The sequence below is a fragment of the Apteryx rowi genome, unplaced genomic scaffold, assembly GCF_003343035.1.
Source record: "Apteryx rowi isolate R43461 unplaced genomic scaffold, aptRow1 scaffold_766, whole genome shotgun sequence".
NCBI classification, from domain to species: domain Eukaryota; kingdom Metazoa; phylum Chordata; class Aves; order Apterygiformes; family Apterygidae; genus Apteryx; species Apteryx rowi.
This window is the reverse complement of record NW_020451056.1, coordinates 306,540-319,298: the sequence shown is the minus strand read 5'-3', so window position 1 is coordinate 319,298 and position 12,759 is coordinate 306,540. Positions and strand designations below refer to the sequence as shown.

Sequence of the window (12,759 nt, the reverse complement as noted above, 5' to 3'; positions counted from 1 at the left end):
CCCGGGGGGACGGGCGCGGGGACGCGACGGGACGGGAGCGCACCCGGGGGGACGGGCACGGGGACGGGAGCGCACGCGGGGGGACGAGGACGGGCCGGGCCCGGGGAGCGCGGTGTCGGGGGCCGTACCGAGCCCTGGGGCAGCACCGGGGGACGGGGCCGTGCCCGGGTCGCTGCGGGGACTGTGCTGTCGGGGAGCCGTGCCGTGCCGTGCCGTGCCGCGCGCGGGAAGTGCGCCGTCGGGGGCTGTTTCGTGCCGTGCCCGGGGCTACTGTGCCCGGGGAGTGGGCTCGGGGGGGCCGCGTGGGCTCCCCTGCCGTGGGGGTCCCAGTGCCCCGGGGTGCTGCGCCGGGGCTCGCTCCCCTCGGGCGCGCCGGACACGGCGCTCCCGGCCCGGGCAGCAAAGCGTTAAGGGGCGGGGCCTCCGCGAGAGCTCCGCCCCCGCCGGGCTGGGCCAGGCCAGGCTGGGCCGGATCGGATCGGATCGGATCGGATCGGATCGGATCCCCGTGCTGGGCCCGTGTGCCTGTGTGCCTGGACGTGCATGCATGTGCGTGTTCACTTACGTGTGTGTGCGTGCACATGCCTGCATGCATCTTTGCACGTGCGCCCACGGGTGTCTGTGTTTACCTGCGTGTGTGTGCAAACCCCAGCGCCTGTGGGCACGTGCCCGTGTGCGTGTGTACATGCACGCGTGTGTGTGCATGGCTCCGTGCATGCCCGTGTGTGCATGCCTGTGTGTATATATGCATGCATGTACATATGTGTATGTGCATGCCTGTATGCGTGCATGTTTGTGTGTATGTATGTGTGTGTGCGTGTGTGTGTGTGCGCTTGTGTGCGTGGCTTTCTCCTGTGCCTTGCACAGTGAGGGACGGATGCTGTGCCGTACCTCCCTGGACTGTAGTACTCTGCTCTGCACTGGGGGGGGGGGGAACCCCCCCTCGATCCCCTGGCTCTACGGACACCCCAGCCCTCCCCACCGCTGCCCCATCGGGACCAGCCCCCTGCAAACACCTCCCCGGCACCAGCAGCCTCCCCCGAGCCCGGGTGCCCCTGCTGCCCCGTGGCAGTGACCGGGCCGGTCCTCGCTGCCCGCCCTGCCAGGGCCGCCCTGTCCACGCGCTGCCGCCCCACGTGCGTCTCTGCAGGGTCCAGCCCGCGTGTGCCGTCGCAGGGTCCACGGCCGCAGGGCTGACCCGGCCGGGCGCACTGGGACCCCAGTGCCGGGCGCGCACAGCCCTCGGCATTGCTGCCGGAGGGGCCTTGGGGCATCCCTGGGAAAGACGGCGGCTTTCCGGGCTGGAGAGAAGCTCCTTGCGAGTCCGGCTCTGGGATCCCTCCGCACACCCACGCTGCTCCCGGGAGACGGGGCGGCTCCTTGCGGTGCCCTGCCTCGGGCGGGCGTCGGGAAGCGCCCCGCGGCCGTTTCGCTGCGCTCTCGCTGCCTCTGCGCGTCCGGCCCGTCTGCCCCGGCAGGGAGCGGCGCGTCGGGACGGCCGGGCGTCAGGCTCGCTCCTCCCAGCTCCCCGCGTCGGACGCGCCCTGCGCCTGCAGCCTCGGCGCTGCCGGGCCGGGGCCGGCGGGTGCCTCTGGTCCCGCTCGCCTCCCCGAACCCCCAGGCCCGGCCGGGCCCGCTTGCCCCGGCGGCGGGTGGCTGGGCAGGGCCCTTCCGGCTGCTTTCCAAAATGTGCATTTTGCAAAATTCCTCGATGCCCGCGAGGGGCTCGGCCGCCCGGCAGGGTGCCGGCACCGGGGAGGGGGGACGTCGTCGCCGAGGGGCGAGGTGGGGAGCGGCTCCGGTCGGGCTGGCACGGCCGGGCTGGCGGTTGCTCTGATGGGAGCCCTCCCCGTCCCAAGGGCTCCTCCGGGGCTTCCAGCCCGTCAGGTCTTCAAAGCGCCAGCTCCGTGCCGCCGAGGCGCTCCCACGCGGCCTCCGAGCCCCGGGGGTGCCGCGGGTGCCGGCGGCTCCCTCCTTTGCCGACAGCGTGGGGAAGAGCTGCCGCCTGGTGCCAGCGCGGTGCTGTCCCCCAGGGCCGGCGGCTGCCCGGCGTGGCTGCGGGGTGACCGGTGACTGGGGGGCAGCGGGGCCGGGCTGGCCCAGCCTGTGAGCCCCCGGAGCCGCGGCCACCTCGGGGACGCCGGGTGCCCAGCGGGGTGCCCAGGCGGTGCATAGCAGGGTGCCCAGCCGGGTGCATAGTGGGGTGCCCAGGCGGGTGCATAGCAGGGTGCCCAGGCGGTGCATAGCAGGGTGCCCAGGTGGGTGCATAGCAGGGTGCCCAGGCGGGTGCATAGCAGGGTGCCCAGGTGGGTGCATAGCAGGGTGCCCAGGCGGGTGCATATCGGGGTGCCCAGGTNGGTGCATAGCGGGGTGCCCAGGCGGGTGCATAGCAGGGTGCCCAGGCGGGTGCATAGGAGGTGCCCAGGCGGGTGCATAGCGGGGTGCATAGCGGGGTGCATAGGCTTAGCCTGAGCGGCCCCAGAGCTGCAGGCTGCAAGGGAAGAGGGGTCTACTGCAAGGCTGAGAGCCTGCTGTGCCACGGCAGGGCGACACCGGGCTACATTGACCCTATTGCCCGTGCAGTGGAAGCATGAGCTGGAAAGCGTGCTAGGGTTTAGAAAGCTTCCGAAATTGATGTCTTAAGTTATGATCTCATCATCATCATCATCTGTGTGTACTATAACACTGTGGAGGATGTAGGGCTCTGACAAGCCAAGCACAATCTGGCCTGGCCCAGAAGTCTTTACAAAGGAAAGATCTGAGGTGCACAGCAGGGTGCATATTGGGGTGCCCAGGCGGGTGCATAGCAGGGTGCCCAGGCGGGTGCATAGCAGGGTGCACAGCAGGGTGCCCAGGCAGGTGCACAGCCCCATGCGCTGGGGCGTGCAGGGCAGCAGGGGCGGCAGCAGAGCTGCTGCTGGTGCTGGTATGTGCTGGCTGAGCGAGGGCTGCGGGTCGGGGTCGGCCCTCGTGCCTTGCCGTGCAGGAAGCGCGGGGCTGCGGCGGGTGGGCCGGGGCTGGGGGTGCCGGGGCGGTGCGGGCGCAGCCTTTGCGGGCAGCACGTGCTGCAGCGGCGTCGCGCTGTTCTTGCTCCTCCGCCGTCATGCGCAGTGCCGGGGTCCCAGCGTCGCGCGCTGGAGTTGGGCCGGGGCAGGCTGTGTGCTGGCGGCCGCGGGAGCACCGGGCCGGGATGCAGGGACCCAGCAGGGAGAGCTGTTGTCTGCGCCGCGCACGCCGTCCGGCAGCGCCGTGCAAGCGCTGCGATCCCTCCGGAGCCCGGGCCGGCATGTCCTTCTCCGGGGGCGGAGGCAGAGCCAGCTCGCGGTCCCGCGGCGTGCTGGTGAGCGCGGTCCGTGCCCCGGCCCCGCGGTGCCGGCGCCCCGGGCGAAGGCGAGGTGCAGGTGGAGGAGCGTGAGGAAGCGAAACTCGCCCTCAGCTCGGCAGCAGTGCCGCTGTGCGCCTGCGCTGGGCCTGGCCGCGCCGCGGCCGGCGGGACAGCGGGGACGGAGCAGGGCGACGGCTCCCCCGGCCCCGCACCAGCACTGCCGCTTCAGCCCCTTCCTTGCTCTCGCTTCCTGCCCCCCTCATTGCCCCAGCGTGGGTGCAATCGCCCCCGTCCCCTCCCTGCCCCCCATTGCCCCAGCGTGGGTGCAATCGCCCCCGTCCCCTCCCTGACCGGCATTGCCCCAACGTGGGTGCAATCGCCCCCGTCCCCTCCCTGACCCGCATTGCCCCAGCGTGGGTGCAATCGCCCCCGTCCCCTCCCTGCCCCCCATTGCCCCAACGTGGGTGCAATCGCCCCCGTCCCCTCCCTGACCGGCATTGCCCCAGCGTGGGTGCAATCGCCCCCGTCCCCTCCCTGCCCCCCATTGCCCCAACGTGGGTGCAATCGCCCCCGTCCCCTCCCTGACCGGCATTGCCCCAACGTGGGTGCAATCGCCCCCATCCCCTCCCTGACCGGCATTGCCCCAGCGTGGGTGCAATCGCCCCCGTCCCCTCCCCTGCCCCCCATTGCCCCAGCGTGGGTGCAATCGCCCCCGTCCCCTCCCTGCCCCCCATTGCCCCAGCGTGGGTGCAATCGCCCCCGTCCCCTCCCTGCCCCGCGTGGCCCCGGGCAGAGGTGCAGTCTCCTCCTGCCCCGGGCAGCGGCGCGGTGGCCCCGGTCCCGTCTCCCGCCCCGGCAGCCCGCACGGCTGCGGTCGACGTGAGTTGTAGCTCAGGTATGTCCCTGCCCCGTGACGCGCGTTGGCGTCGGCCGGGCTCCCGCAGCTGTAGCTCGTCGCTCCAGATGTGCTGCCGGCGGAAAATATGCGCGCTTGGAGCCTGCTGCCGCGCGCATTCCTCCTTGCCTGGCCCTGGCCCCGGCCCAGCCGGGTGCCGGAGCGGGAGAGCGGCCCCGCTCGGAGCTGGGCTGGATCCTTCCCGGCAGCGTCGCCACTCCGGCCCTTCCCCTGCCGCTCGGGTCCCCGGGATGGTCCGCGCCGTGCCCCGCGCTTGGGGAGCCGCGTGCCCCCCGGCAGCCGCGGGCTGCCTGTTCCCTGCCGGAGCCGGGAAGGAGAGCGGCTGTCCTGCCCAGAAAGCAAACACCGGGGGGGGGGGGTCTGCTGCGTCAGCAGCCTCCGGCCGCCGCGGGAGCAAGGCCTCCCTGCAGCTGCTCCGGCTCCCCGCACCGCTGCCTCTCCCGGCGCAGGCAGCGTCCCGGCAGAGCCGCGGCTCCCAGTGGGCCGGGAAGGGCTGAGCCCCCCGGGGAGCCGGGAGCCCCCGCGGCTCCTTCCGGCCGGTGGGCGCTGCCGGGTGGATTGAGGCGCCGGGCGCGTCCGCCGGAGCCGTGAGTCACGGCAGGACCGTGCGGCATCCTCGTCCCTTGGACTCCGGGCAAGGGTCGGGCTGCGCCCCGCGCCGGCGGAGCTGCCCACGGGGCCGGGCCGGCGCTTGGCGCGTCGCACCCGGGCGCTGGCCGTGGCGGGGGGCCGCGCTGCCCTGCGCCTGGGCGCTGCGGGTGCATCCGGGCTTGCATCCCACGCCTGGGCCGTGCATGGTCCCAAACGGGACACGGCACCCGCAGCGGCGCGAGCCCGGCAGCCCCGTGGGAAACCGTGCGCCGGACTGGCCGAAACGCCCCTTGCAGCCCCCCCAGGCGTACGAGGTCACCGGCCCGGACCCCGCCGCCCGGGCGCCCCCGCGGCCTCGCATCCCGCGGCTGCGTGGGAGGGCAGGAGCTTCCCCCCCCCCCCGGGGGTCCCGCGGGAGCGCTGCCCGAGCCCCCCTTATGTGAGCACCCCGTGGGGCCGCGCGGGACCCCGGCGGCTCGGCAGAGCCGGCGTGCAGGGCGCTTTCCCTGCCGGCGGCGAGGCGGCGGGGCAGTGGCCGGGACCGGCCCGGTGCCAGGCGCCGGGGCAGGAGCGCCTGGAATGCGACGCCGGGAGCGCTGGCTCCGGGCCCCGCGCGCGGCGCTGTCGGGGCGGAGGAGCCCACGCCCGGCTCCCTGCAGCCTGCTCCGGGCATGGAAACGCTTCCCACGCCTGCCCGGGAGACGCGGGGCTGAGCCCCCAGGCGTGGGGCTGGGGTCCTGCGGCCCCTGGCTTGGGGTCCTCGGTGCCCCGGGTGCGGGAGGCTGCTGGCCGTGGGGGTCCTGAGCCCCCCGAGTGTGGGGACCGTGGGTCCTGCAGCCCCCTGGCGTGGGGACCAGGGGTCTTGAGACCCCTGCGCTTGGAAACTGAGGTCCCGCAGCCTCTGGGCGTGAGGACTGGGGGTCCTGAGGACCCTGGGCGTGGGGGGCATGGGCCTCCTGGGCTTGCAAATCTGGGGGTCCAAACATCCCCTAAATGTGGGGACTGGGGGTCCTGAGGCTCTGAGGTTTGGGGACCAGGCATACCAAGACCCCTGGGCATGGGGACTGGGGCCCAGAGGCTCTTGGACTTCCAAAGCGGAGCATCTTGAGCCTCCTGGGCTTGGGGATTGGGGGATCCTGAGGCTCCAAGGCTTGCAAATCCAGGGGTCCAAATACCCCTGGGTATAGGGAAAGGGGATCCTGAGGCTCCGAGGTTTGGGGCCTGGGGGTCCCAAGGCTCATGGGCATGGGGACTGGGGGGTCCCGAGGACCCTGGGCACGGGGACCGGGGGTCTGGACCCTCCCGGGCTTACGGCCCTGGGGGTCCCGAGCCCCCCGGGCTTGCGGACCGGGGGCCTTTCGCGTGGCCCCGGCGCCCCCAGGCCGCTGCCCTCGGGCGGCGCGGGGAGGAAACGGTTAAGGAGGGAGGCTGTGGGCTCGGCGCTGAGGTTTCCTGTGGGTAGGAGCCGAGTGCCGGGCAGCAGCAGCAGCAGCAGCGGGGAGGGAGGGGAACCCCAGTCTCCTCCCTGCGGCGGCCCCACCTCGGGCGGCCCGGGCTCGGCTCCGCACCTCGGGAAGGAGGGGTTTGCCGAGGGGCCAGGCCTGGCACCCGCGCCCCACCGCCGGGCAGGGCAGAGCGGGAGGCGAGCCGAGCGCCGCCGGTGCTCAGCGCGGAGCCGCGTTCCCGGGGGGCTGCGCCAGCCCCGAGCCGTGCCGGAGCCCCCGACCCAGCCCGTGGCCACCATGTCGCGGCAGCGTCTCTGGAGCCGCGAGGAGGAGGCTCTCTCCGCGGGGCAGAGGACCAGCTCCGAGGACAACCTCTACCTGGCTGTGCTCAGGGCGTCCGAGGGGAAGAAAGGTAGCGGGCGCGCGGTGCCTCCCCTTTGGCGGTTTGGGCCCCTTCTTGCAGCCGGGGGGCCGGTTCCTGCCCTGCCTGCGCCCGGCGGGACCCCACGCCGGTGCCCGGTCCCCATCCATGCGGGCGCTGCCCAGGAGCCCGGACCGCGGGAACGGAGCGGCACTTCTTCCCGCGCCCGTCCCGGCCCTGCGCCGTGGGGCGGCCCTGCCCGCCGGGCCCCACCTGGGCCGCGGGGGCTTCCCGGTGCTTCTCCCGCTGGGCCTGTGCCGGCAGCGCTCGGCCCCGGAGCGCCGTCCCTGCCTGCAGCGCACGGGCTCTCCGGGCGAGCATGCATTGCACTTCCTTCCTCCGTGCGTGCATGTGCCGGCAGCGGCCGCTCCCTGCGCGTTCGCTTCCCTGCGCATCTCCGACTCTGCCCGCGGAGACGCCCCGTGCCGAAGCAGCGGCTCCCCGGCCGTGCCTGCCCGGCAGCGGGGTCCCGGCAGCGGGGACCGGGGCGCCCCACGGCACCGGGCGCGCGCGGGCAGGGTGGGGCCGTGCGCGCGCCGCCCTGGCACCCGGTGCCGCCTGGGCAGATCCCGGCACGCTCCGGCGGGACGAGACCCGGCACGCGCCACCCGGACCCGCGGGGATCGCCATGGCGCAGGCGGCAAGGGGCGTCTCGGAGGTGCATGGGCGCCCCACGCTCGCCGCCCCTCGGCTCCCGGCACCTCCGGGGGCCCAGGTGTCCGGGGCTCTGCCGTGATGCTCCGCGCTCTGGGGCTGGGAGAGGCCTGGCTGAGGAGGGCCATGAGGCGCCCCGTCTCCTGCAACAGGCTAACGATGCGGGTGCTCGTTAGCAGGGGCGCGGGCGCGGGGCTGGGCTGGGGCAATGCCTGCCGGCTCCGTAATTACAGGGCAGCGGGGCAGGGAGTGCCCGCTGAGTCAGCGTCCTCCCGCCGGGGCAGGACGCCCTTCCCCTCCGGCAGCGGGAGTCCCGGCACCGTCCTCGCGGGCTGTGCATCACCCTTCGGCTCCGCCGGGGTGCGCGGCGATTCGGGGGCCGTGGGGCAGGTGGGGCGAGGCTGCTCCAGGGCTATTGCTCCCGGGAGCCGGTGCCTGCAGGAGCCCCCGGCTGCCCCCATCCCGCAGGGCATCCTGCAGGGCATCGTGCAGGGCCGGCCTGCAGCAGGCTCCTGGGCGTCCGTGCCCGCCCCGTGCACGTATCTCTGGGGCTGTAGGTGCCCTGCTCGGGGCTGCGCCGGTGCAGCCTCCCCTCCCGCGGGCCCGTCCCCACCCCGTACGTGCATTGCTGGGGTTACGTGTGCCCTGCTCAGGGCTGCGCCGGTGCAGCCCCCCCGCGGGCCTGTCCCCTCCCCATGCACGTATCTCTGGGGCTGTACGTGCCCTGCTCGGGGCTGTGTCAGCGCAGCCTCCCCGCGGGCTCGTTCCCATGCCACACGCATATGACTCAGGCTGTACGTGCCCTGCTGGGGGCTGCATTGGCGCAGCCCCCCCGTGGGCTCTTTCCCACCCCGTATACACATTGCTCGGGCTGTACGTGCCCTGCTGGGGGCTGCATTGGCGCAGCCCCCCCGTGGGCTCTTTCCCACCCCATACACACATTGCTCGGGCTGTCCGTGCCCTGCTCGGGGCTGCGCTGGTGCAGCCTCCCCGCGGGCCCGTCTGCAGCCCGTCCGTGGTACATGCATCGCCCCGGGCAGGGCCGGGGCAGCCTCTCCGTGCGTCGTCCCCACCCCACGCAGCATTGCTCGGGGCTGCGCTGGTGCAAGGCATGGCAGGGGCTGATTCACCTTAACTGTTTCCTTCCCGTTGCCATGCCTGGTGACTCACCGTGGTTCCCCATGGCGGTTGGCTCATCGTTTCCTGCCCATGATGAGTTGTGTGAGACTTTGCCTCTGGCGGGGCAACCCTGCCTTTCCTGCTGCGAGGCCTCCAGCTGGGGTGGGATTTCTCCTGGTGCTTCGTGCCCCTCTCAGCCCTGCCCTCTCTTCTCTTGCAGATGAGCGAGACCGGGTCCAGAAGAAAACCTTCACAAAATGGGTCAACAAGCACCTCATCAAGGTACGGGCGTGCGCCTGTGCTACCGACCCCCCCTGCTGCCACCCGGGCCGTCCCCGGCGGAAAGTCCCCAGGAGGCTGCAGGTGGCTGCTCCCAGGCGCCGGAGCGGGGCTCGCTGGGTGCGGGAGCGCTGCCCCGGCCGTGCTGCGGTGTGCGAGCGCAGGGCCGGGAGCGGGACCCCCCCATCCCGGCAGTGGGAAGGGAGCAGCCGAGGCCGCTTTGCCGCCTCCGCACGGGGAGGGCTGCAGAGAGCTGCACGGCGGCGGCGGCGGCGCCGGGATCCCGTGGGCAGGAGCCGCCCGCCCGGCCCCTGCCCATCCCGCGGCGGCAGCCACCGTGCCCGCCGTGCTGCCAGCCCCGGCGCTGGCCGGCTGCCCCCTCCCACGCCGGCCGGGAAGCGCTTCGGCTCTGAAAGGCGGATTGTGCCGTGGCCCCAGGCAGGAAGGGACCTTTCGGGCGGCTTCACCACGGCGGAGCTCAGCGGCTCCGCTGGGATCCCTGCCCGGCCAGCGTCCCCGGCGCACCAGAGGCTTGTTTTGCAGGAGAGCGGTGCCTGCACCCTCGACCCGGGCTGGGCGAGCTCAGGCGCTGCCGAGCACAGGCACCGCTGGCAGCCCCGTCCTCCCCTCTCCCGGCTGTTTTCCTTGCTCCGGTCCGTCCCCCGCGCGCCCAGCCCTGCAGGCTTGTCGGTGCCTGTCCTGCCCGCGGCGCCACGGGCAGAGCCCACGTCAGCGCCTGGCACGCGCGGAGACGTCTCCCGGCCCCCGCGCGCCGTGTCCCCGCAGGCGTGCCGCTGCGCGCTCGGGGCCCGGCCCCGCGGTGCCGTGGGCGATGCCGCGTGCCGTGCCACCGCGTGCCGTGCCACTGGGCACCGTGCCACCGTGCACTGTGCCACCGTGCACCGTGCCGCCAAGCGCCGTGCCGGACACCCCTCTCTGCTGGACACCCAACCTGTCTCCTCTCTTCTGCCTCTCCTAACCGCTCTCTCTTCTCTCTGGCTCTCCTCCCCGCGGCAGCACTGGCGAGCAGAGGTAGGTGGTCTCCCTCCATGCTACCTCTTCTCTCTCCGTGTTGCTTCCCTCCCTCTCCTTGCGCCGGGGCCGAGGTCCCTGCGGCGTCCTGGCACCGGGCTGTGCACGCAGTGGGCAGCGGGTCCGTGACCAGCGCCGCCAAACCCGGTCCCGTCCGGGGCGGGCAGCGTGGGCACGGGGGGCAGCACGGGGATGGGCTGGGGGGTCCCGGCGCTGGGGCCGGGCCACGCTGGAGGGAGGGGGGATGCTGGGGTCCCCCCCGGTGCCCTGCCCACGGCCCCCGTTTCAGGACACGGGAGAAAACGGGGCGGGTTTGCAGCAGACCGGCTGCCGCGAGGTGCCGCCGGCCCGCTCGCTCGCCCCGCTGACGGTGCCTCCCCGTCGCCGCAGGCGCAGCGTCACATCAACGACCTCTACGAAGACCTGCGGGACGGCCACAACCTCATCTCGCTGCTGGAGGTGCTCTCGGGGGACACGCTGGTAGGTGCCGCGCGGATGCGGGCGCGGATGGGGGTGCGGATGCGGGCACGGATGCAGGCGCAGATGCAGGCACAGATGCGGGCGCGGATGCGGCTACAAGCGTGAACGCGGGCGCGGATGCAGGCGCGGATGCAGGTGCAGCGGGATGCTCCTCGCCGCGGCTCTGCCTCCTCCCGTGGCGCTGCGCCCGCGGGCCGGACCCTCTGCTTCCCGCTCCCGCTTGGCCTCTCCCCCGCTTCAGTGCCGGCCCCGGAGAGGTGCCCGGCGGTGGCGTGGCCGGCACCTGGGCCCGCCGGCACGGCCGCCCCACTCCTCCTCCGGGCTCGCTCCAGCATCTCTGCCCATCCCGAGGCTCCCTGCCGGCCCCGCCGCCGCCGCCTCCTTGCCGCGCTCTGGGCCTCTAACACATTAACGTTTCTTTGCTTTGGTGAACTCTGCTTCTTCGTACTCGTCTCCTGTTTGCCGATCTGACCCTGACCTTCTCCCCTCTGGCCTTTGCCTCCTTTCTTTGCACTGCTCTTGCTGGGTAGCCGAGGGAGCGCGACGTGATCAGGAACTTGCGGTTGGTGAGTGGTTCTGCCGTTTGCTCTCCGCATGGCCGAGCGGGGCATGTGCCTGCTGCGGTGCCCCACGCCGGGGGCAGCGGCGTCGCGGGAGCCCCCCCGGCCGGAGCGGAGGCGCCCTCGGGGCCGGCGGCTCGGAGGCCAGAGCCGGGGCTCCGCTGCCCCGTCCAGCCTCTGTCCCGGCGTCGCCCCGGCCCGGCACGCGAGCGGGGTGCTTCGGCGCCGGCCGGGACCGTGCCGCGGGGCTGGGTGACCCGGGGGCTCCCGGCACCGCAGGGCCAGGGCGGGATGTGCCGAAGAGGCACAGGACCGTGGTCCCGGCTCCGGCGGCTGCAGGAGGTGCTGGCGCTTCCCGCGCGTGCAGGGACGGCGCTTCCCGCTGCGGCGTCTGCTCGGCTCTCGCGCGCGGGCCGTGCGTCGCAGCCTGCCCCCGTGGGCGCGCTTCCCTCGCCCCTGCGGCTCCCGCGGGGCGTTCGGGGGCGGAAGAGGACTTCGCTTCGTCTCCTCCGGGCTGCGGGATGCAGCCGGGCTCGGACCAACCCGTGGCCCCGCGAGGCGGAGAGCTGTGCGCGGGGGCCAGGCGGGGGCCTGGGGCACCTCTTGCCCGGGGCAGCGTTGCTGGAGGATCCCCGTCCCGGGGAGCCCGATTCCCGGCTCGGGGAGGCCGGAGGGCGCGCGCTCCGAGTCGGCGTGGGGCTGGCCGCGGCAGCGCCATGGGACCGGCCGAGGAAGTGCGGGGGCAGCAGCCCGGCGGCGAGGCCAGGCCTCGCTCGCCATTGTTCGCTCCGGCAGCGCTTCCTCCCCGCAGCTCCGGCGGGAAAAGCGGGGGATTTCCGGGATGCTCTGTGCTGCCCGGTCCTTCCTGCGCAGGCGGTGCCGGGACGGACGGCGGGCAAGGTGCTGTCGGCAGCCTGGCCCAGCGCGGAGCTGCTCTCCCGGCGGCGGTGCGATGCCCCGGAGCCGTGGGGAGCGTGCAGCCCTGGTCCACGGTGCGCCAGCCGCTTCCCCCGGCGAGGCCGGCCGGGCTCCCCGGAGCCGGCGCTCAGCTCGCCCCCTCGGTCGCCCGGCCGGTGCGAACCCGGCCAGTGCACGAGCGCTACGGCTGCAGTGCAGGTCCCGCGTTTTGGGCTGGTGCTCAGCTGCCTCGGGGCAACGCAGTGCGGGGCAGCGGTCCGGCGAGCCCCGAGGACAGGTGCTGAGGATGCCGTGCAGGAATCCCCGTGCGGTGCAGGGAAGCGGTGCAGGGCTGCCGTGCAGGGATGCCATGCAGAGCTGCCGTGTGGGGATGCCGTGCGGAGATGGGTGCAGGGATGCGGTGCAGGGATGCGGTGCAGGGCTATGGTGCAGGGATGCGGTGCAGGAATGCAGTGCAGGGATGCTATGTGGGGATGCCGTGCATGGATGTGGTGCGGGGATGTGGTGCATGGATGTGGTGTGGGGATGCCGTGCAGGGATGCCGTGCAAGGACGCCATGCACGCCGGGTCCAGCACCCCTCCCTGCAGCGGCTCCGACAGCAAAGCGGCTCCTGCTGCGTGGGTGGCATTTGCCCTCCTGGGAAATCGGGGAAAGGTTTGGGCTCGGCTGCCTGCAAGAGGCGTCGTCCTTGGATGTGCAGGAAGCTCCAGGACAGGGAGAGGCAGGGGCCACCCTGCGGGGACAAAGTGCGGAGGGCGTGTGCCGTCGGCATGTGTCACGCCGGGAAGGGCCGGGTCGGGCCGGGTCGGGCCGGCGTGTGGTGGGACTCGTGGTGCTCATGCCGGGGCCGCCTGCAGCCAGCACATGCACGGGGGGGCCGGGGGCCGTGCCGGCGGCTCAGGCGCCTGCTCCCTCTCTCGGCAGCCCCGGGAGAAGGGGAGGATGCGCTTCCACAAGCTGCAGAACGTGCAGATCGCCCTCAACTACCTGAAGCATCGCCAGGTGAGCGGGGTCCGGC

General features: G+C 73.5%; 1 protein-coding gene across 6 annotated transcripts in view; it reads left to right on the top strand.

Moving 5' to 3' along the window:
• The window catches only part of LOC112976771 (plectin-like), a 74,892-nt gene that overhangs the window by 26,706 nt on the left and 35,427 nt on the right, over nt 1-12,759 (top strand). For 2 of the 6 annotated variants that reach the window (XM_026088347.1, XM_026088352.1), the window contains exons 2-5: nt 8,692-8,753; nt 9,768-9,782; nt 10,173-10,262; nt 12,666-12,743. In XM_026088347.1, coding sequence (XP_025944132.1) covers nt 8,692-8,753; nt 9,768-9,782; nt 10,173-10,262; nt 12,666-12,743 — 245 coding nt within the window. Of the gene's footprint in view, nt 1-6,559; nt 6,690-8,691; nt 8,754-9,767; nt 9,783-10,172; nt 10,263-12,665; nt 12,744-12,759 lie in introns of those variants that run through there. The other 4 variants (XM_026088348.1, XM_026088353.1, XM_026088349.1 and 1 more) reach the window with 3 other exon arrangements.